This window comes from Leucoraja erinacea, chromosome 22 (assembly GCF_028641065.1).
Source record: "Leucoraja erinacea ecotype New England chromosome 22, Leri_hhj_1, whole genome shotgun sequence".
Taxonomy (NCBI): Eukaryota; Metazoa; Chordata; class Chondrichthyes; order Rajiformes; family Rajidae; genus Leucoraja; species Leucoraja erinaceus.
This window is the reverse complement of record NC_073398.1, coordinates 5522933-5546009: the sequence shown is the minus strand read 5'-3', so window position 1 is coordinate 5546009 and position 23077 is coordinate 5522933. Positions and strand designations below refer to the sequence as shown.

General features: G+C 49.1%; 1 protein-coding gene across 1 annotated transcript in view; it reads left to right on the top strand.

Moving 5' to 3' along the window:
• The first annotated feature begins 2232 nt into the window (after positions 1-2232).
• The window catches only part of LOC129707666 (inositol 1,4,5-triphosphate receptor associated 2-like), a 143662-nt gene continuing 122817 nt past the window's right edge, over positions 2233-23077 (top strand). The window contains exons 1-5 of the mRNA XM_055652824.1: positions 2233-2259; positions 2341-2399; positions 2685-2787; positions 6043-6186; positions 9553-9654. Coding sequence (XP_055508799.1) covers positions 2248-2259; positions 2341-2399; positions 2685-2787; positions 6043-6186; positions 9553-9654 — 420 coding nt within the window. The 5' untranslated portion in view covers positions 2233-2247. The remainder of the gene's footprint in view (positions 2260-2340; positions 2400-2684; positions 2788-6042; positions 6187-9552; positions 9655-23077) is intronic.

Genomic DNA, 23077 nt, shown 5'->3' with positions numbered 1-23077 from the left:
AACTTTGTACAGCTCTATGGGCCTGTCCCACTTAGATGATTTTTTTTTTTGGCAACTACAGGCGACTAGCTTGTCGCAGGTACACAAAACTGCTGGAGAAACTCAGCGGATGCAGCAGCATCTATGTATGTGGACTAGTTTGTCGCCACATGTTCGCCAGCTGTTGCCGGGAGAAGCCTCAGTCGCGCAAAAAATTGTAGCGTCTTTCTGGTCACCGCTAAATTTTCAACACGTTGAAAATTTTTCAGCGACGGTGGGTTTGACGCCAATGAGCGTAGCTGGACTTCTCCTGACGTAGGTGTTATCGGAGGTTGTCACCAGGATGATGTAGATTGTCGTCAGTTTCTCGGCGACCTGCTACGACCATGACAGTCGCCGGCAGTTGCCTGAAACAATCGCCAAGTGGGACAGGCCCGTTAGGCCTTCAGTTGAAGAGAGGAAATGTTAAAAGAGTAGGATTTGGGTCATTTGTGTGGCGTGAAATGTAGCCGTATCTCGGCCCAGGCAGGTTTCCTTTGGCTGCGAAACTTTGTGCTTATCTCCTGACATTTCCTCTTGGCCTGAAAGGCGATACAGCCGTTGAAATTGTAAGGCCCCCTGGGTTTCTCACAGGCGAGAAATTGTGCTATTTGCATTAATCACACAAGTAACTTCAAAGGCAGCCTAAAAACAAATGTTTTGGTCACAATCTGTACACTTGCAGTTTCCGGCCATAAGGAACATAATATTCCTAATATTTCATTGTTTTTAGTTTAGTTTAGAGATTCAGCACAGAACCAGGCCATTCGGCCCACCCAGTCTGCGTCGACCAGCGACCACTCCATACACTAACACTATCCTACACTCCTGGGACAATTTGCAATTTTAACCTACTAACCTGAACGGCTTTGGAGTGTGGGAGGAAACCGGAGCACCCGTAGTCAGGATCGAACCCGGGACTCTGGCGCTGTAAGGCAGCAACTCGACCCAAAACATAGAAACATAGAAATTAGGTGCAGGAGTAGGCCATTCGGCCCTTCGAGCCTGCACCGCCATTCAATATGATCATGGCTGATCATCCAACTCAATATCCCGTACCTGCCTTCTCTCCATACCCCCTGATCCCCTTAGCCACAAGGGCCACATCTAACTCCCTCTTAAATATAGCCAATGAACTGTGGCCTCAACTACCCTCTGTGGCAGAGAGTTCCAGAGATTCACCACTCTCTGTGTGAAAAAAGTTCTTCTCATCTCGGTTTTAAAGGATTTCCCCCTTATCCTTAAGCTGTGACCCCTTGTCCTGGACTTCCCCAACATCGGGAACAATCTTCCTGCATGTAGCCTGTCCAACCCCTTAAGAATTTTGTAAGTTTCTATAAGATCCCCTCTCAATCTCCTAAATTCTAGAGAGAAACATCACCAATTCCTTCTCTCCAGAGATGCTGCCTTGTCCCGTTGAGTTACTCCAGCATTTTGTGTCTCTCTTTGCTTTAAACCAGCATCTGCAGTTCCTTCCTGCACATTCCGTCCTCTTTTTACTGCCGATCAAAACCCCCCTTCACCTGCACCAACCTATTACCTGCCAAGCTTTGTACCTATCCCTTCTCTCTGCCCCACCCCTAGCAATCACCTCTTGCCCTTATCTCAAATCTTTTTTTCTTTTCTTCTTTAAACTTTAGAGAAACATCGTGGAAACAGGCCCTTCGGCCCACCGAGTCTGTGCCGTCCAGCCATCACTCGTTCCCACTAGTTCTATCCTACAAATTAAGGACAATTTATAGATGTCAATCAACCTACAAACCCGGACGTCTTCGGTGAAGACCCACTTGGTCACTAGGAGAACGTACAAACTCCACACAGACAGCATCCGTAGTCGGGATCGAACCCGGGTCTCTGACGCTGTAAGGCAGCAACTCTACCGCAGCGCCACCTTATGGTGTTCCTGGCCTTTGTCCAACCACCAACCTATTAAAGCCACCACCTCCCTCTCGCCTGTATCCACCTATCACTTGTTAGTCTTTGTCCTGCCATTCCTCTCGTCCAGCTCTCTACCGACCCCCAACCACAATGAGACTGAAGAAAGGTCCCGACCTGAAACGTCACCAATCCAAGTTCTCCAGAGGCGTTGCCTGACCCGCTGAGTTACTTCAGCACTTTGTCTTTGCTTTTTGCACATAATATTAGTCTAATGGATCCATCTAATGCATCTTTTCTTTACAGAGAGAGAATCATATTAAGGAACTTGAGCAATCCATTGCTGAATACATCATGGTCGTCGAGGTAAGGCCTTTTTTCCTTTTAAACGCTTGAACTGAAGAGCAAAAGAAATCCAGTTTGAATTTCCGCCTTGAATTCCTGTAGAGCTTGCGAAGTGAGAAGAGCAAGTTGGAAAACCAACTCTCGGAACAAGAGCTGGCTTCGTAAGTAGTGATCCACAACCCTCGCACTGAGACCCAAGGCCAGGGCCGGATTTAGATGAAGAGAGGTCCTAGGCCTATTCCGCTTGTGAGGCCCCTCCCAATCCCCTATGTAAGGCCCCTCCCAATCAGCCTATGAAGCCTATAGGTAAATCCGGCCCTCTGATGCCCCCCTAGATCTCGAGGCCCTAAGCTTATGCTTGTGAAGCTTGTACGTAAATCCGGCCCTGCCCAAGGCCAACGCTTGCAATCCGGGCCTATCTAACATTGTCTGCCGTTTGTTTCCAGAGAGTGTATTGACACGTCATTGCTCCCTCAAGATGGCCCTGAGATGCCCAGAGCCCCGAGTTCCTTGCAATCGGAGCTATTGACGGCACAAAATGCTTTTGAGGTAAGGAAGATAGATTCATGGAGTCATAGCAGAGATACATGGATTTGTGATTGATTAGAATGAGACTAAATGCAAATTGGAGGAACAGTATCTCGTGTTTCACTAGGGCTGCTTACAGCCCAGTGGGATGAATATAGATTTCTCTCACTTCAGGTAGCCCCGGCGTTCTCTCTCTCTCTCTCTCTCTCTATCCCTCCCCCACCCAAGTTGCACCAGCTTCTCGTTTTCACCCAACAAACAACCAACAACGGCCTGTTTCCTTTATCATCGTTACGTTTTTGCATATCTTTCATTCATTGTTCTTTATTTCGCCACATCACCGCCTATATCGCTTGTTTCCTTTATCCCTGACCAGTCTAAAGAAGGGTCCCGACCCGAAACGTCAGCCAGTCCTTCTTTCCGGAGATGCTGTCTGTCCTGCTGAGTTACTCCAGCTTTTTGTGTCTATCTTAGATTCGTGATTAGTATGGGTGTCAGGGGTTATAGGTAGAGGGCAGGAGAATGGGGTTAGGAGGGAAAGATAGATCAGCCATGATTGAATGGCGGCATAGACTTGATGGATACAATAGCCTAATTTGTTCTCCTATCACTTATGACATTATAGTGTTATAGTGATCCAGTGTGGAAGCAGGCTCTTCAGCCCAACTTGCCCACACCATGCCCCAGCTACATTAGTCACACCTGCCCGCGTTCTGTCCATATCCCTCCAAACCTGTCCATATACCTCCAAACCGGCCCATATCCCTCCAAACCTGTCCATATCCCTCCAAACCGGCCCATATCCCTCCAAACCTGTCCATATCCCTCCAAACCTGTCCATATCCCTCCAAACCTGTCCATATCCCTCCAAACCGGCCCATATCCCTCCAAACCGGCCCATATCCCTCCAAACCGGCCCATATCCCTCCAAACCGGCCCATATCCCTCCAAACCGGCCCATATCCCTCCAAACCTGTCCATATCCCTCCAAACCTGTCCATATCCCTCCAAACCTGTCCATATCCCTCCAAACCTGTCCATATCCCTCTAAACCTGTCCATATCCCTCTAAACCTGTCCATATCCCTCTAAACCTGTCCATATCCCTCCAAACCTGTCCATATCCCTCCAAACCTGTCCATATCCCTCCAAACCTGTCCATATCCCTCCAAACCTGTCCATATCCCTCCAAACCTGTCCATATCCCTCCAACCCTGTCCATATCCCTCCAAACCTGTCCATATCCCTCCAAACCTGTCCATATCCCTCCAAACCTGTCCATATCCCTCCAAACCTGTCCATATCCCATATCCCTCCAAACCTGTCCATATCCCTCCAAACCTGGCCCATATCCCTCCAATCCGGCCCATATCCCTCCATCCGGCCATATCCCTCCAATCCGGCCCATATCCCTCCAAACCAGCCCATATCCCTCCAAACCGGCCCTTCAGCTCTTCAGCGCTGTATCTCTAAAGTCTACTCAGCAGTTAAGGCAGCCCTGACCTCTGTATCCCAGCACTTTCTGCCATGATCTCAGGTTGGAATTGGTATTAGCTTCTTATTGTCAAACATGTACTGACGTACTGTGAAAATCTTTGATTTGCATGCTTAGTTTAGTTTAAACATACAGCACGGAAACAGCCCACCGGGTCCACACCGACCAGCGATCCCCTGTACACCGACAGTATCTTGGCATCATGTTCGGTACGGACATTGTGGGCCGAAGGGCCTGTTCCTCTGCCGTGCTGTTCTATGTTCTAAACAAAAGGGGTTCCCGACCTTTTTCGTCCTGTTTACCCCAGGCAACTTTAATAGCACATAGCTATGTTGTTTTACTTATTTGTGAACAACTCCTGATGAACAGATAGGAACAGTGTACTAGAACCAAACACAGTCAGTCAATGAGAAAAAATATGTACAAATCCAGTATCAACAAATTTACCCCCCCTGTGTAGGGCGAACATTACCCCAGGTTGGGAACCCTTGGTCTAAAACATGTGAACCTCGTCAGCACCCTGTTGCTAGTCTTTCTCCGACCCTGAACATCAAGAAACATCGTACTTTAAATAACAAATAAGAGTGGACACAGGCCAAAGTTATCAAGATAGTTCGCTGCCAAGTTAGAAACATAGAAACATATAAATTACGTGCAGGAGTAGGCCATTCGGCCCTTCGAGCCTGCACCGCCATTCAATATGATCATGGCTGATCATCCAACTCAGTATCCCGTACCTGCCTTCTCTCCATACCCTCTGATCCCCTTAGCCACAAGGGCCACATCTAACTCCCTCTTAAATACAGCCAATGAACTGGCCTCGACTACCCTCTGTGGCAGAGAGTTCCAGAGATTCACCACTCTCTGTGTGAAACAAGTTCTTCTCATCTCAGTTTTAAAGGATTTCCCCCTTATCCTTAAGCTGTGACCCCTTGTCCTGGACTTCCCCAACATCGGGAGCAATCTTTCTGCATCTAGCCTGTCCAACCCCTTAAGAATTTTGTACGTTTCTATAAGATCCCTCTCAATCTCCTAAATTCTAGAGAGTATAAACCAAGCCTATCCAGTCTTTCTTCATAAGACATCCTGACATCCCAGGAATCAGTCTGGTGAACCTTCTCTGCACTCCCTCTATGGCAATAATGTTCTTCCTCAGATTTGGAGACCAAAACTGTACGCAATACTCCAGGTGTGGTCTCACCAAGTCTCACTAATCAGAGTTTAATTATTTTCCACTGTATAATTAAATCTGTGTCATTCTTCTATTAACTCGCCCCTGGGCCGGCACGGTGGAGCAGCGGTAGAGTTGCTGCCTTACAGCACCAGAGACCTGGGTACAATCCTGACCACGGGTGCTGTCTGTAGCATTGTAGCAAGTGGGTTTTCTCCGAGAACTCCGTTTTCCTCCCACACTCCAAAGATGTCCAGGTTTGTAGGTCAATTGATGTATATGTTTAAAAAAAAAAAAATCCCTAGTGTAGGATATGTGTTAGTGTGCGGGGATCGCTGGTCGGCGCGGACTTAATGGGCCGAAGGGCCTTTTTCCACGCTGTATCTCTAAACCAAACTAATTTGCTGTTCCTTATGCAGATTGATTGTAAATTTGCTGATCCATCTCAGTGCCCAAATGTTTTGCCCAATATGAGTATAAATCTGGCATGCAATGGGAAATAAATCTCAAGCACTTTCTGAAGTCTTACTCAAGTTGTTCAAGTGCGACTGTTTTGAAACGTGCTGCCTGACAGTCTGTTGTGTGTGTGTGTGTGTGTGTGTCTTTTAAAGGAGAACGGTTCACAATGGCCGAGGGTCTCGGACTGTGTCCCCGCAGTCTCTGGGTGGATGCTGGATGAGGAAGTGCTGACGTTGCTTCAGGGGCATGGACCGGAGGAGGAGACTTCGCAGTTCAAACTGATCACAATGCAGATGGTAATCCTCTCACTTGACCAACGCTAGGAATATGCTGACCCTGCGCCTTTCACTGGAAGTGCCGTGCGTGGCTCGCCGGTGGTAGTCATCCGGCATCTGGGTCTGCGGACTCTGAGTTCGATTCCCGCACCAGCCACTAAACCAAGAGTATTGATTTCTCTAACATCGAGTAACCCCCGTGTGGTTGGAGTGAGGGAGGGATCCGGAGCACCCGGAGAAAATCCATGTGATCACGGGGAGAACGTACAAACTCCGTACAGACAGCGCCCTTGGGCGGATTTTGAACGCAGGGCTCTGGCGCTGTGAGGCAGCAAATCTGCCGCTGCGCCACCGTGCCGTGCATATTCACGTTCTCCAAAGATTCTGCACGACTGGTTGAACCACTCCAGCATTTTGTGTCCCTCTGTATAAACCAGAGCCTGCAGTTCCTTGCACCCTTGTATATCTACAAGTTCCCACCATCGTTAATTCAGGCTTTGTTTAAGAAGGAACTGCAGATGCTGGAAAATGGAATGTACACTAAATGCTGGAGAAACTCAGCGGGTGCAGCAGCATCTATGGAGCGAAGGAAGTAGGCTACGTCACAAAACGTTGCCTATCTCCTTCGCTCCATAGATGCTGCTGCACCCGCTGTGTTTCTCCAGCATTTTTGTGTACCATCATTTATTCAGGCGCCTGGCCTGTTATTTCCTCTGCCTTTGGCTCTTAGTGCTCATCCAGATCCTAAATTGTTGTGACAGAGACAGCTGACCCATTGTCCCCACCAGTGAAACACTGACTGCCAGGAAAAATCCTGCTGCAGGTAGAAGGAACTGCAGAGGCTGGAATCTTGAGGGGGAAAAAAACGCAAAGTGCTGGAGGAACTCAGTGTGTCAGGCAGCATTTGTGGAAGGGTTGGACAGACAGCACTTTCTCCAGACTTGATTGCAATCCTGGTGCAGCCTCCCCTTGCACCGTCTCCAATGCAATCTTGGGGCGCAGTCTTGCAGCAGTGCTGCATGGAAGCTGGGAAAGAGGTTGGTGCAGCGGGAGACTAGCTGCCCTACAGTGCTTTCAGCGCCAGAGACACGCGTGCGTTCGATCCCGATTATGGGTGCTGTCCGTACGGTGTTTGTACATTCTCCCCGTGACCAAGTGGGTTTTCTCTGGGCGCTTCGCTTCGGTTTCCTCCGACAGTCCAACGATGCACAGTTTTGTAGGTTAATTGGCTTCGGTAGAAAATTGTCAAATTGTCCACAGTGTGCAGGACAGCGCGAGTGTGTGGGGATCGCTGGTCGACGTGGGTCGAAGGGACTGTTTCCACGCTGTATCTCCAAGCTAAGCTGTGCCAAGTACCGTGGCTACTAGGAAACTGGAACAATAACAGGAAATACTGGAAGCAGTCAGAAAGTCTCATATCATCTGTGAAGTGAGAAACAGTGAAAGGTTCAGGTCAATCAACTTTCATCACGGCTGGGAGTAGTCATTAGGTTTACAAACAAGGGGAAATATATTTACCCTTTGTGTGGGAAGGAACTGCAGATGCTGGTTTAAACCGAAGATAGACACAAAAAAGCTGGAGTAACTTAGCGGGACAGGCAGCATCTCTGGAGAGAAGGAATGGGTGACGTTTCAGGTCGAGACCCTTCTTCAGACTGGTTAGGGATAAGGGAAACGAGAGATATAGGCGATGATGTAGAGAGATAAAGAGCAATGAATGAAAGATATGCAAAAAAGTAACAATGATAAAGGGAAACGGGCCGTTGTTGGCTGTGTGTTGGATGAAAACAAGAAGCTGGTGTGCCCTGGTTGGGGGAGGGATAGAGAGAGAGGGAATGCCGGGGCGACCTTCATCTACACCCCACCCGCCTTTTCCCTGATAGTTCCCACATTCCCAGCACCACTGACATTTCTTTTAAATTCTTTATTTTTGAAATTGTTGTATGTGATTCACTATTAACGTGAAGCGCAGGAACAGACAATGAGGCCCACGATATCCAGGCCCAACACGGTGCCAAGATAAACTCATCGCATCCACCTGCACATGATCCATCTTCCTCCATTCCCTGCATATCCATGTGCCTGTCTAAAATCCTCTTAAATGCCCCCATGGTGCCTGCCTCCACCACCAACCCTGGCAGTACATCACAGGCACCCACCACTGTGTGAAATAAAATAACCTGCCCCGCACACCTCCTTTAAACATTGCCGCTTTCAATCTTGCCTGCGTGTCTGTGCGTGTCTGTGCGTGTGTGTGTGTGGCTGGCTGTGCGTCTCTCTCTCTCCCCCTCCCCCTCCTCCTCTCCCTCTCCCTCCTCCCTCCCTCCCTCACCACCCCCCTCTCCCTCCCCCCCTCTCTCCCCTCCCTCCACTCCCCCCTCTCCCTTCACTCTATCGACCCTCTCTCTCCCCCCTCTCTCTCTCTCCCCCCTCTCCCTCCCTCTCTTCCTCTCTCTCCCCCCCTCTCTCCCCCCTCTCTCTCTCTTTCTCCCCTCTCTCTCTCCCCCCCTCTCCCCCCCCTCTCTCCCCCCTCTCCCCCCCCCTCCCCCCCCCCTCTCTCCCCCCTCTCCCTCTCTCTTTTTCCCCCCCTCTCCCCCCCCCCCCTCTCCCCCCTCCTCCCCCCTCTCTCCCCCCCCTCTCTCCCCCCCTCTCCCCCCCCCTCTCTCTCTCCCCCCCCCTCTCTCCCCCCCTCTCTCTCCCCCCTCTCTCCTCCCTCCCTCTCTCTCCCCCCTCTCTCTCCCCCCCTCTCTCCCCTCTCTCTCTCTCTCCCTCTCTCTCCCCCCCCCTCCCCCCCCCCTCTCTCCCCCCCTCCTCTCCTCCCCCCCTCTCCCCCCCTCTCTCTCTCCCCCCCTCTCTCTCCCCCCTCTCTCTCCCCCTCTCTCCCCCCCTCTCTCCCCCTCTCTCCCCCCCTCCCCCCCCCTCTCCCCCCCTCCCCCCCCCCTCTCTCTCCCTCTCCCCCCCTCTCTCTCTCCCTCTCTCTCTCCCCCTCTCTCTCCCCCCCTCTCTCTCTCTCCCTCTCCCTCTCCCTCTCTCCCCCCCCCCTCTCTCTCTCCTCTCTCTCTCCCCTCTCTCTCCCCCTCTCCCTCCCCCCCCCTCTCCCCCCCCCCCCCCCCCCTCCCCTCCGCATGGGTTTCCTCCAGGCGCTCCGGTTCCCTCCCACATCCAGCTTTGTAGGTTAATTGCCCGTAGCGTGTAGGGAGTGGATGAGAAAGTGGGATAAACTCGAGCTAGTGTGATCGATGGTTGGTGTGGGCTCGTTGGGCAGAGGGGCCAGTTTTCATGCTGTATCTCCAAACTAAAGCCAATCGATCGATCGATCTTGGCCTGATACTTGAAGCCCTGTCGGCAACTGGCTTCTAAACCAAGGTATGTTTAAAACACTCGCAGGCAACCGAACTGTCCGAAGAACTTGATGCGCTGGTGTCGTGGCTGACGCGAGTAGCTGAACTGGAAATTAACAGCAAAGATCTGAATGGAGCCGAGCTTGTGGTAAGGCTCAACTGCTTACATCTGCTCTGAACTCCGCCTGAAAATGAAAACAGCCTACGTAGAGATGCAATGAACCTGTGCGTGTGTGGTTAGCATCAAGCTTGGGGTGAGGTGGGTTCAACCGTCTGTTGTAGGTTGTACAGTTTACCGGGTGAGTGCTCGGAACCTTGTCTGTATATGGAAGGCAAATTCAATGCTAGCAGTTGTATCAAGAGGACTGGAATGTAGATAGAATGCTGAAGCTCTCTCAGCTGCTGGTCAGGCCGAATTTGGAGTACAGTGAAGAAAATTTGAGCCCCATATCCGAGGATGGGTGTGCTGGCTCTGGAGAGGGTCCAGAGGAGATTTAGGAGAATGGTGTTCAAGAAGGAACTGCAGATGCTGGAAGTATGTGAGGCAGCATCTATGGAGCGAAGGAAATAGGCAACGTTTCGGGCCAAAACCCTTCGGGTTTTGGCCCGAAACGTTGCCTATTTCCTTCGTTCCATAGATGCTGCCTCACCAGCTGAGTTTCTCCACCACTTTTGCCTACTTTAGAAGAATGATTCCAGGAATGAGTGGGTTAACATATGATGAGCGTTTGACAGCACTGGGCCTCTACTCGCTGGAGTTTCGAAGGTTGGGGGAGGGAAACCTCACTGAAGCTTACTTACTGATTAGTGAAAGGCAAAGATAGATTGGATGTGGAAAGGATGTTTCCACTGGTGGGAGAGTCTAGGACCAGAGGTCACAGCCTCAGAATTAAAGGGCGCTCTTTTAGAAAGGAGATGAGACCGTACTTCTTAAGTCTAAATGTTGCTTTAACGTTGCAATAGGCCCTGCCTCAACTATCTCCTCCGGCAGCTCGTTCCATACACCCACCACCCTTTGTGTGAAAAAGTTACTCCCCAGGTTCCTATTAAGTCTTTCACCCCCCCTCCCTCACCTTGAATCTCTGTCCTCCCCTACTGTGGGTGAGAGACTCTGTACGTTTACCTGATCTATTCCTCTCGTGAATCTATTCCGAAATGTTCTGACTTTGTCTTTGGAGAACAGTCCCTTCTCCTACTTGGGCTTTAGACATCTGAATTCTTGTGCTAACACTCACCACCTTTCTAAATTTAAACATGGCCCAATTTACATGGGCGTGTGTATGTGTGTGTGTGTGTGACAAAAAAAACCTCCCGAGAGCGGCACGGTGGCGCAGCGGTAGAGTTGCTGCTTTACAGCACCAGAGACAAGGGGTTCAGATCCTGATTACGGGTGCTGTCTGTGTGGAGTTTGTACGTTCTACCCGTGAGCTGCTTGGGTTTTCTCCAGTTTCCTCCCACATTCCAAACACGTACAGGTTTGTAGGTTAATTGGTTTGGTATAAATGTAAATTGTCCCCAGTGTGTTTGTGTGTAGGATAGTGTTAGTGTGCGGGGATCGCTGGTCGGCGCGGACTCGCTGGGCCGAGGATCCTGTCTCCACGCTGTATCTCTAAACAAAACTAAACAACCACCTAATTAACTGTGACTATAGGGGTGGTGTTTCGATTGATTTTCTCTCCACAAATGTTAAACGCCCTGAAGGATGGGCTGGTCGTACGCTTGCCAACTTGTCCTGCAAGCATTTCGAGTGCGGCCTTCTCATAACAAATACAAACATTGGTTTCTGTTGGGTGTGACGAGACTATTTGTGGGATCACTTGGGTGTCGATAACTGGAGTGTTCGCTAAAGTTTTAATATGCAATAAAACTCTGAGAAGCCACCAGCTTTGTAGAGGCAAGTATTGGATGCTATTCCTTTGTTACTCCTCTGTGTTTTAACACAGAGAGTGGTGAATCTCTGGAACTCTCTGCCACAGAGGGTAGTTGAGGCTAGTTCATTGGCTATATTTAAGAGGGAGTTAGATGTGGCCCTTGTGGCTAAAGGGATCAGGGGGTATGGAGAGAAGGCAGGTACGGGATACTGATTGGGGATGATCAGCCACGATCACATTGAATGGCGGTGCAGGCTCGAAGGGCCGAATGGCCTACTCCTGCACCTAATTTCTATGTTTCTATGTTTCTATGTTAGTACTTAACCCTGTTTTCTATCGTGTATGTGCGCGCGCGCGCGTGCGTGTGTGTGTGTGTGGGTTTTGCCTTGGTCACCTTGCTCTGGGAAGAATGTTGTTAGGCTGGAACAGGCACGTGCCATGAGCAATTACTCATGGTAGGCAGTCAGTCAGCTTTAAAAAAAAATCTTAAACAGCGGATGCGCAGATTGTTGGCTCCGTAAGCTATTTCGATCCTGATTACGGGTGCTGTCTGTGTGGAGTTTGTACGTTCTACCCGTGACCTGCTTGGGTTTTCTCCAGGGTTTTCCCCACTCGCCTCTGGCAGTGCTCTCCGTCTGACCACCTCTCACCTGCCGCTCGCCGGCTTCGCTCTTGTCAGCCGCTTCCCGCAAACCCTTAAATTCCGACAGCCGAGTCGCCTCAATTGGCCCCTCGATCGCGCTGTCGGAATTTAAGGATTTGCGGGGAAACGGCTGACATGAGTGAGGCCGGTGAGCGGCAGGAGGGAGGCGTTGAGACGGAGAGCACTGCCAGAGGTGAGCGGAGGGCCGGAAGAAGGAGCTGAGGTGGCTGTCCACGAGGCCCCACCTATTCATCGCTACTCCATAGCATCTGATGGTCGTCCTCAAGCGGTTGAGGGTTGTCCACTGCTTTCAGGGCAGGTCCTGGCCAGGGACATCCATGGGGTCATCGATGTAATGGTGTGGCCTAGATGGTTCCGCTGACTTCCACTGGTCTCTCCATCTTGTCTTGACCCAGGCGGCCATCGAAGCGTCAAGCCCAAGAGCCTCTGCTCCGGGTGTGTGGCCTACCAGCATTCTGGAGATGTGGCCACACACCTAGAAACATAGAAACATAGAAATTAGGTGCAGTAGGCCATTCGGCCCTTCGAGCCTGCACCGCCATTCAATATGATCATGGCTGATCATCCAACTCAGTATCCCGTACCTGCCTTCTCTCCATACCCCCTGATCCCCTTAGCCACAAGGGCCACATCTAACTCCCTCTTAAATATAGCCAATGAAGTGGCCTCAACTACCCTCTGTGGCAGAGAGTTCCAGAGATTCACCACTCTCTGTGTGAAAAAAGTTCTTCTCGTCTCGGTTTTAAAGGATTTCCCTTTTATCCTTAAGCTGTGACCCCTTGTCCTGGACTTCCCTAACATCGGGAACAATCTTCCTGCATCTAGCCTGTCCAACCCCTTAAGAATTTTGTAAGTTTCTATAAGATCCCCTCTCAATCTTCTAAATTCTAGAGAGTATAAACCAAGTCTATCCAGTCTTTCTTCATAAGACAGTCCTGACATCCCAGGAATCAGTCTGGTGAACCGTCTCTGCACTCCCTCTATGGCAATAATGTCCTTCCTCAGATTTGGAGACCAAAACTGTACGCAATACTCCAGGTGTGGTCTCACCAAGACCCTGTACAACTGCAGTAGAACCTCTCTGCTCCTATACTCAAACCTCTCCTTCTAATGACTGAGCCAAATGCAGGATCACCAAGATCTCTGAACAATTGCATGCCAGATTAACAGAGTTTTACTGCAGAACTGCCTGTACGTTGATCTCTTGGGGAAACATTAGATGCACTGCACTGGATGTCATTTTTATTGTTATCATAGAGTCCGTGACAGGGTCACTGGTCGGAATAGATTAACTGCTGGCACTTAATGCCAAACTCTAAAGTTATCGTTCCAACGGTATAAAGTCCAATCCCCCAGAAATAAGTTGCATCTGCAGGAAATTGGCAATAAAACAGGAAAAAAAGGTGAAACACTCGGACGAACGGGCAGCATCTGTGGAGAAAGGACCAGAGTCAACATTCCGGGTCAGAGACTCGTTGTGATTCTTTCAAAATCCCAGTTTGCTCCCACATCCGCAGATTCAATTTTTATACCCTCGTTCCTCTTCCCCTCCCCCCCCCCCCCCCCCCCCCCCCCCCCCCAACCCACCCACCTTTCCCCATCCTCCACCAGCCTCATTCCTTTCCTCCGGCTTCACATTTCACTCCTTTCTTCACCAATAATCCCAGCCTCAACTACCTCCTCCAGCGGTTTGTTCCACATACACCCATCAACCTTTGTGTGAAAAAGTTATCCCTCAGATTCCTATCAAAATCTTTTCCCCCTTCATCTTAAACCGATGCCCTCAGGTTCTTGATTTGGGCAAGTGACTCTGTGAGGTACTACTCTGGGGCAAGTGACTCTGTGCGTCTATCTGAGCTATTCCTCTCATGATTTTGTACACCTCGATAAGATCACCCCCTCATCCTCCTGCGCTCCAAGGAATAGAGGCCCGGCCTGCTCAACCTCTCCCTGTAGCTCAGGCCCTCGAGTCCTGACATCGTCCCCGTAAATCTACCATATTATCCCACTTTCCCATCCATTCCCTACACACTCGGGGCAATGTGTGTCTACCCGATCTGTTCCTCAAAAAATTGTGAGAGTCCTATGCTTAGACTGTGCATTTATATTTGATTGTTAGTACAGGTGTCTCATTTATAAATGCATTTGAGTGAGCTTTAGAGCCTTTTTACAGAATGTACAGAATATATTCCTTGTTCGTATTTTGTGGTTAAATCTTAAAAAAATGTACTATATATAAATACAAGAGCATTTCCTCCCCCGCTTACTTGAAATGAAAGTCCTTATTATAACCTTATGTAGGTGTAACGTGGGTGGAAGCTGTTTGGTTTGGGATTTCCCGTCATAAGCAGAGTAATTTTAAGTAAATTGAATTTGAATGCATGACAATGGTTTGTACTCTCCATTTCCCTTCTGTTTTTAACAGCTGAAATAGGAGAAATTAGGAAGTTGAATTGAATTGAAAAATACAGCGTGGAAGCAGGCCCTTCTGCCCATCGAGGACATAACAACCATTGTTCACCTTTTCAGATTCAGATTCAGATTCAATTTTAATTGTCATTGTCAGTGTACAGTACAGAGACAACGAAATGCTAAATGCATTTTCAGAAAGCATTTGATAAGGTCCCACATATGAGCTTTTCACACTAATTATCACACTTACGCATCCACTCTCTGAAAGAAATCCACATTAGGCAGGAAATGGTGTTGGGTAGACTGATGGGACTGAAGGCTGATAAATCCCCAGGGCCTGATGGTCTGCATCCCAGGGTCCCACTTAAGGAAATGGCTCTAGAAATCGTGGATGCATTGGTGATCATTTTCCAATGTTCTATAGATTCAGGATCAGTTCCTGTGGATTGGAGGGTAGCTAATGTTATCCCACTTTTTAAGAAAGGCGGGAGAGAGAAAACAGGAAATTATAGACCAGTTAGCCTGACATCTGTGGTGGGGAAGATGCTGGAGTCAATCATAAAAGATGAGATAGCCACACATTTGGATAGCAGTAACAGGATCGGTCCGAGTCAGCATGGATTTACGAAGGGGAAATCATGCTTGACAAATCTTTTGGAATTTTTTGAGGATGTAACTAGGAAAATGGACAAGGGAGAGCCAGTGGATGTGGTGTACCTGGACTTTCAGAAAGCATTTGATAAGGTCCCGCATATGAGATTAGTGAGCAAAATTAGGGCACATGGTATTGTGGGTAGAGTGCTGACATGGATAGAAAATTGGTTGGCAGACAGGAAACAAAGAGTAGGGATTAACGGGTCCCTTTCAAAATGGCAGGCAGTGACTAGTGGGGTACCGCAAGGCTCGGTGCTGAGACCGCAGCTATTTACAATATACATCAATGATTTAGATGAAGGGATTCAAAGTAACATTAGCAAATTTGCAGATGACACAAAGCTGGGTGGCAGTGTGAACTGTGAGGAGGATGCTATGAGAATGCAGGGTGACTTGGACAGGTTTGGTGAGTGGGCAGATGCAGCTTAATATAGATAAATGTGAGGTTATCCACTTTGGTAGCAAAAACAGGAAGGCAGATTATTATCTAAATGGTGTCAAGCATGCAGGTACAGCAGGCAGTGAAGAAAGAGAATGGCTTGTTGGCCTTCAAAACAAGAGGAGATGAGTATAGGAGCAAAGAGGTTCTTCTGCAGTTGTAGAGGGCCCTAGTGAGACCACACCTGGAGTATTGTGTGCAGTTTTGGTCCCCTAATTTGAGGAATGCCATTCTTGCTATTGAGGGAGCAGCATAGGTTTACAAGGTTAATTCCCGGGATGGTGGGACTGTCATATCCTGAGGGAATGGAGCGGCTGGGCTTGTATCCTCTGGAATTCAGAAGGATGAGAGGGAATCTTATTGAAACATATATGATTATAAAGGATTTGGACACGCTAGAGGCAGGAAACATGTTCCCGATGTTGGGGGAGTCCAGAACCAGGGACTGCAGTTTAAGAATAAGGAGTAAGCCATTTAGAACGGAGATGAGGAAACACTTTTTCTCACAGAGAGTGGTGAGTCTGTGGAATTCTCTGCCTCAGAGGGCGGCGGAGGCCGGTTCTCTGGATACTTTCAAGAGAGAGCTAGATAGGGATCTTAAAAATAGCGGAGTCAGGGGATATGGGGATAAGGCAGGAACGGGGTACTGATTGGGGATGATCAGCCACGATCACATTGAATGGCGGTGCTGGCTCGAGGGGCCGAATGGCCTACTCCTGCACCTATTGTCTATTGTCACACTAAGGTCAATGTACAGAGGGCATTTAACCTGCAAACACACAGACATTTTTGTGGTGGGGGGGGAAACTGGAGCACCCGGAGGAAACTAACACAGTCACAGGGAGAACGTACAAACTTCATACAGACTGCACCCATTGTCAGGATCAAACCTGGGTCTCTTCCGCTGTGAGTCAGCAGCTCTACCAGTGGCTCCACTGTGCTGCCCCGAGGTCAGTTCGCTAATTTGTGTCTGCCTAATTTCCACCAATCTGTGGAGAAATCCAAGTTTTAAAATTGGATCTAAACACCTGAGCTGATGTTTTTAGTTTTAGAGATGCAGCACGGAAACAGGCCCTTCTGCCCTCCGAGCCCACGGTGACCAGTGATCCCCGCACACTAACACTATCCTACACACACTAGGAACAATTTACATTTATACCAAGCCAATTAACCCACAAACCTGTACGTCTTTGGACTGTGGGAGGAAACCGAAAGCATGCAGGTACAGCAGTCTGAAGAAGGGTCTCGACCCGAAACGTCACCTTTTCCTTCTCTCCATAGATGCTGCCACACCCGCTGAGTTACTCCGGCTTCTTTGTCTACCTTCGATTTTTCCAGCATCTGCAGTTCCTTCTTAAACATTGGGACTGATCAGGTGGTTTAGTCTAAGGGCTAGTATGGGTATGATGGGCGAAATGTTCTTTGAAACAGGTTCTTCCATCCACCGAGTCTACGTCATCCATCGATCACAACATTCGCACTAATTCTGTTATCCTATTTTTGCATCCACTCCCTACACACTCGGGGCAGTTTGCAGAGGGCCAATTAACCTACAAACCCGCATGTCTTTGTCTATCTTCACTGTACATTAGTTGGTTAAGTGACAATAAACTTGAACTTGAACTTGAAACCCACGTGGTCACGGCTGGAACGTACAAACCCCGTATAGACAGCGCCCATAGTCAGGATTGAACCTGGGTCTCGGAGGCAGCAGCAATGCCACTGTGCTGTCCTGTACAATGTTATTCAGATCTTGTAACTGTTTTATAATCTAGTGTTTCCACATTCAGATATATTGTTCAGGTTCTGGACTGATTACAGTTCTTGGGTTAACTTTCCATTAGATGTGATTTACAGCTATGGCCCTCAGTGTTCAAACACTAAGTAACCCAACGAAATGCCACGCAAATTCCTGCTTCACTTGCCCGAGTTGCCTTTGGCTTCTTCCCCAGTTTATCGTTGCCTGCACTTTAACTTTCTTCAATATTCCACTTTAACAATTATTAACACAGAGGTGTGTTTCCTTGTGTTTTGATTCTAAATCGTTGCTTGTAAATTGACTGTTAGTCCAGCGCTTTTTTTTTTGGCAAGCCAGCATCTGCAGTGCCTTGTATTCACGTCTCGGGGATGTGGGAGGAAACTGGAGCACCAGCAACCAAAATTCATCACGGGGAGAACGTACAAACTCCACACAGACAGCAGCGGAGGTGAGGATTGAACCCTGGTCTCTGGAGCTGTGAGGCTGGTGCTCTACTGGCTAGGCCACCATGCTGCCCCACTCACTGTATCCCGTGCTCCCTGCATGGGCTCTTGTATATCAGGCCAGACCAAGCGTAGACTTGCCGATCGTTTCGCTGAATACTTCTGTAGGGAAGAACTGCAGATGCTGGTTTACACCAAAGATAGACCAAATACTGGAGTAACTTGGGCAGCATCTCTGGAGAGAAGGAATGGGTGCTCGGTCTGCCTCAGTGTGCCTTGGCCTACACTACACGATCTCCTGGTTGCCAAACATTTGAATTTCCCCCCCCCCCCCCATTCCCACACTGGACTTTCTGTCCTGGGCCTCCTCCGCTGTCAAAGTGAAGACACACACAAATGGGAGGAACAGCACCTCAGAGAAATATAGAAAATAGGTGCAGGAGGAGGCCATTCGGCCCTTCGAGCCAGCACCGCCATTCATTGTGATCATGGCTGATCGTCCCCAATCAAGGGGCTAGTGTACCTTGACTCCACTAGCCCCTAGAGCTCCATCTAACTCTCTCTTAAATCCATCCAGTGACTTGGCCTCCACTGTGGCAGGGAATTCCACAATTTCACAACTCTCTGGGTGAAAAAGTTTTTTCTCACCTCAGTCCAAAATGGCCTCCCCTTTATTCTAAGACTGTGGCCCCCGGTTCTGGACTCGCCCAACATTGGGAACATTTTTCCTGCATCTAGCTTGTCCAGTCCTTTTATAATTGTATATGTTTCTATAAGATCACCCCTCATCCTTCTAAACTCCAGTGAATACAAGCCTAGCCTTTTCAATCTTTCCTCATATGACAGTCCCGCCATCCCAGGGACCAATATTTTACTTGGTCTATTTACGACCCAGTGATAGGAACGCTGTTTTCTCAAATTTTAAGTAACTCCTGCACTCTCTCTCTCCCCCCCCCCACCCCCACCCCCCCCCCCCCCCCAACCTACCCTAGTTCCACCTAGTTTAGTTCCACTGTTTGCATTCTTGTAGCCCTCTCACTTCTTCCTCAGTCAACAATGAGCCATTGTGGGCTCCACCCTTCCTGAGGTCATCTGTTGCCGGCCCTGTTTTGTTTTGGCCTTCGACGTCTCTCAGCCTGAAGAAAGGTTCCAACCCGAAACATCGCCTATTCCTTTTCTCCAGAGATGCTGCCTGTCCCGCAGAGTTACTCCAGCAATTTGTGTCGATGCTGCCCGCGTAGTTCTGTTCCTCTCTGCATCAATGCTGTCTTGTCCTGCTGACTCTATCCACCATTTTGTTTGTTATGCAGTAAAATTTTGGTCTGATTTTTATTAAGAGCCAGAAATGTGTTATTTTCTTCCCCCCACAAAGTTGTGTCTTCTTCTGTTGGGCAACCAGCCCACTTTCCACTTCCCTATCCAGTTGTCCTTGCGTGAACTCTCCTCCCCATTCGGGCTTTGCATGTCCTCTTGTGGAAGGGCCATAGGTTGCTCTATTTACTTTACATCCACTCACCCTTTGCATTGCCCAGGTCTGAGGAGAAAGAGCAGCGAGAGGTTTGAGTGTTCATATTCATAAGTCATAGGAACAGAATTAGACCATTCGGCCCATCCAGTATACTCTGATCACGTTAGGTTACGCTAGCGATCCCGATCATGGCTGATCTATCTTTCCCCCTCAAACCCATTCTCCTGCCTTCTCCCCATGACACCCTTTCTAATCAAGAATCTGTCAATCTCCGCGTTAAAAATATCCATAGACTTGGCCTCTTCACCACAGATTCACCACCCTCTGACTAAAGAAATTCCTCCTCATCTCCTTTCTAAAGGAACGCCCCTTAAATCTGAGGCTGTGCCCTCTGGTCCTAGACTCTCCCACTAGTGGAAACATCCTCTCCACAACCACTCTATCCAGGCCTTTCACTATTCGGTAAGTTACAGTGCGTGGGGCGTAGATTGGATAAGTTAACTCACTCGAAAGCCCATGCCCTGTAGGGGCTGAGTTTTTCACTGACCAGGAAGTTGCCAAACACTTTAACTTCTCCACCCATTCCCACACTGACCTTTCTGTCCTAGGCCCCCTCCATTGTCAGAGTGAGGCCAAATGCAAATTGGAGGAACAGCACCTCATATTTTGCTGGGGCAGCTTACGATTCCTCTAACTTCAAGTAACCCTTGCGTCCCCTCTCTCTCTATCCCTCCCCCACTCAAGTCACACTAGCCTTGCTGAGTTGCATTGGCCTAGTGCGTTTTCACCTCGGCCTCAGCGAACAATGACCTGTTTCCTTTATAATCATTACTTTTTTGCATGTCTTTCATTTATTTGTTCTATATCACCATCTATATCTCTCGTTCCCCTTTGCCCTGACTCTCAGTCTGTAGAAGGGTCTCGACCTGAAACGTCGCCGATTCCTTATGCCCGGAGATGCTGCCGGACCCGCGGGCTCGCTGAGTTACTCCAGCTTTTCGCGTGTGTATCTTAGGAAGAACCGGCATTCAGTTTACAGTGTTACATCTCATTAATACCCGGCCGATCACAGGCCAGTCTAATGCAATGTATTTGAACTGCAGCAAATTATCTGCAACCATTTCTCCCGGGCTGCTTCCCTTTCAGTGTAACACTTGACTTTTGCTTACTTCTGTCAATGTTGCATCAGGTTTTTGGATGGCAAAGGGAGATTGTATAACGACGGCCTTGCGGGAGGAGATAGTGGAGACTGGCGTGTTGGGGAAGTTGTCAACTTGCCTTATCCGTTTATTTCCAGCCCTCCCTCCCATGCACATGCCCTCCAGTGTGGTGGTATCTACCAGTTCCTGAAATAGCCTTCATGTGAAGTTTGGGGTTTTTTTTGCCCAGTTCCCTCTGTCAAATTAGCTGCAGTTCTGTGCTGTATCCACCTGCAGACAAATAAGGAAGTAAATGCTCGCGCTTAAAGGAACTGAAATAAACTGGCTGTAGTTAGCCAGGGGCACAGTTTAGTTACACCAGCTTCACACGTTATTCTCGCCCTATGTCGGTGTTGGTACAATTGAATTATTGAATGCACATTTCATTAATTAACACTTTATCACATGGGCCTGGGACTGTGAGATTTGTTTGCGTACAGCACAAGTATGCAAGAGTCTGACGAAGTTACAAAAGTATAGTCCCTCTTCCTTCTTTTGCTACCCCCCCCCCCCCCATCCCCCCCCCATCCCGCCCATTCCCCCCATCCCCCCATCCCCCTCTCCATCCCCCCATCCCCCTCTCCATTCCCCCCCCCCCCCCCCGCATCCGCCCATCGCCCCCATCCCTCCATCCCTCCTTCTTCTCTGTGGCGCGTTCTCTGAATAGGTGATGCGGGACTAACATATGATGAAAGAATGGGTTGACTGGGCTTGTATTCACTGGGACTTAGAAGGATGAGAGGGCATCTTGTAGAAATACATAATATTCTTAAAGGATTGTACAGGCTAGATGCAGGAAAACTGTTCCCAATGTTGGAGGAGTCCTGAACCAGGGGTCACAATTTAAGAATAAGGTGTAGGCCATTTGGAACTGAGATGATGAAATATTTCTTCACCCAGAGAGTTGTGAATCTATAGAATTCTCTGCCACAGAAGGCAGTGGAGGCCAATTCACTGGATGTTTTCAGAGAGGAAAGGGCCGGTCCCACCAGCATGCGACTGTATGCGGCTAGCGTAACGTAACGTGGTCGCTTGAGCCATACGGCCTCGCGGGGCCCGTCCAACTTCGATCGCTGGAGCCGTATGGAGTTGTGCGGAGCTGGTCCCGACATCGCACGTGGCTCCGAAAAACTGACACTGTCCAAAAATTCCGCGCGGCAACGGTCTGTTGGCCTGCAGCCGCATTGAGACCGTACGCAGCGCCTCAACGCCGTACGCAGGGTCTTGACGCTGTACGCAGCGTTTTGACAGCGTACACATAGCGCGAACTTCCCGCGGACTTCGCTCGAACTTCACGTCAACTCATACGGGATCACTCTACCTCCGCGCGGCCCCCGCTTCCGGTTTGGTCGCGCTCGCCGCATGCAGTCGCATGCTCGTGGGACAGGCCCTTTAGATTTGGCTCCTAGGGCTAAAGGACACAAGGGATATGGGGATAAAGCAGGAACGGTGTACTGATTTTAGATGGTCAGCCATGATTGTATTGAATGGTGGTGCTGGCTTGAAGAGCTGAATTGCCGACTCCTGCACCTATTTTTCTATGTTACTAGGTTTCCCATATTCCACATGTGAATGTTCCCCATATTCTTCTTACAAGTCAGAAGTTTTGCGTATAACTATCTTTTTGCTTCCTCCATTTCTATCTTCCTGTTTTGTGTGTTGTGCGTAGGAAGGAACTGCAGATGCTTGATTACACCGTGGATAGACACAAAACACTGGGGTAACAGCGGGACAGGCAACTTCTCTGGAGAGAAGGAATGGGTGTCGTTTCGGGTCGAGACCCTTCAGACCTCAATGGATACTTTTGGGTCCACCAATCGCCACTCTGCACGAGGTTTGCTGAAGGCACACACAGTGGCGCAGCGGGTAGGGCTGCTACCTCACAGCAGCTGGAGGACACAGTTTCGATCCCGACCTCTGGGTGCTGTCAGTGTGGTGTCTGCAGGTTCTCCCTGTGACCGCATGGATTTTGTCCGGGTGCTCCGGTTTCCTCCCACATTTCACAGACGTGCGGGCGGGCTCGTTAGTTAATGGGCCTCTAAAATGCCCCTACTCTGTAGGGAGTGGTGAAATACTGGAGTAACATAGTAAAATTAGAAGACTATTGCTAGGACTCAAGGGCCTGAGCTATCGGGAGAGGTTGAGCAGGCTGGGACTCTATTCTTTGGAACGCAGGAAGATGAGGAGTGATATTATAGAGGTGTATGAAATCAGGTGAGGAATAGATCAGGTTGGCACAGGTTATTTTTCTGAGTCTTTTACGCAGAGTAGGGGAATTGAGAACCAGAGGACATAGGTTTAAGGTGAGGGGCGAAACATTTAATAGGAACACGAGGGTAACTTTTTCACACAAAGGGTGTATGGAACAAGTTGCTAGAGGAGGTGGTTGAGGCAGGGACTATCGCAACTTTTGAGAAACATTTGGACAGGTACATGGATAGGACAGGTTCAGAGGGATATGGGCCAAACGCAGACAAGTGGGACTAGTGTGAGCAAGTTGGGCCGAAGGGCCTGTTTCCATGCTGTATAACTAAACTCTATAACAAATGTGAACGGGTGATCGATGGTCGGCATGGACTCAGTGGGCAGAAGGGCCTGTTTCCATGCTGCACATCACTAAACTACACCCAGTGGCCAACTATGTGTGTATGTGTGAATGGAC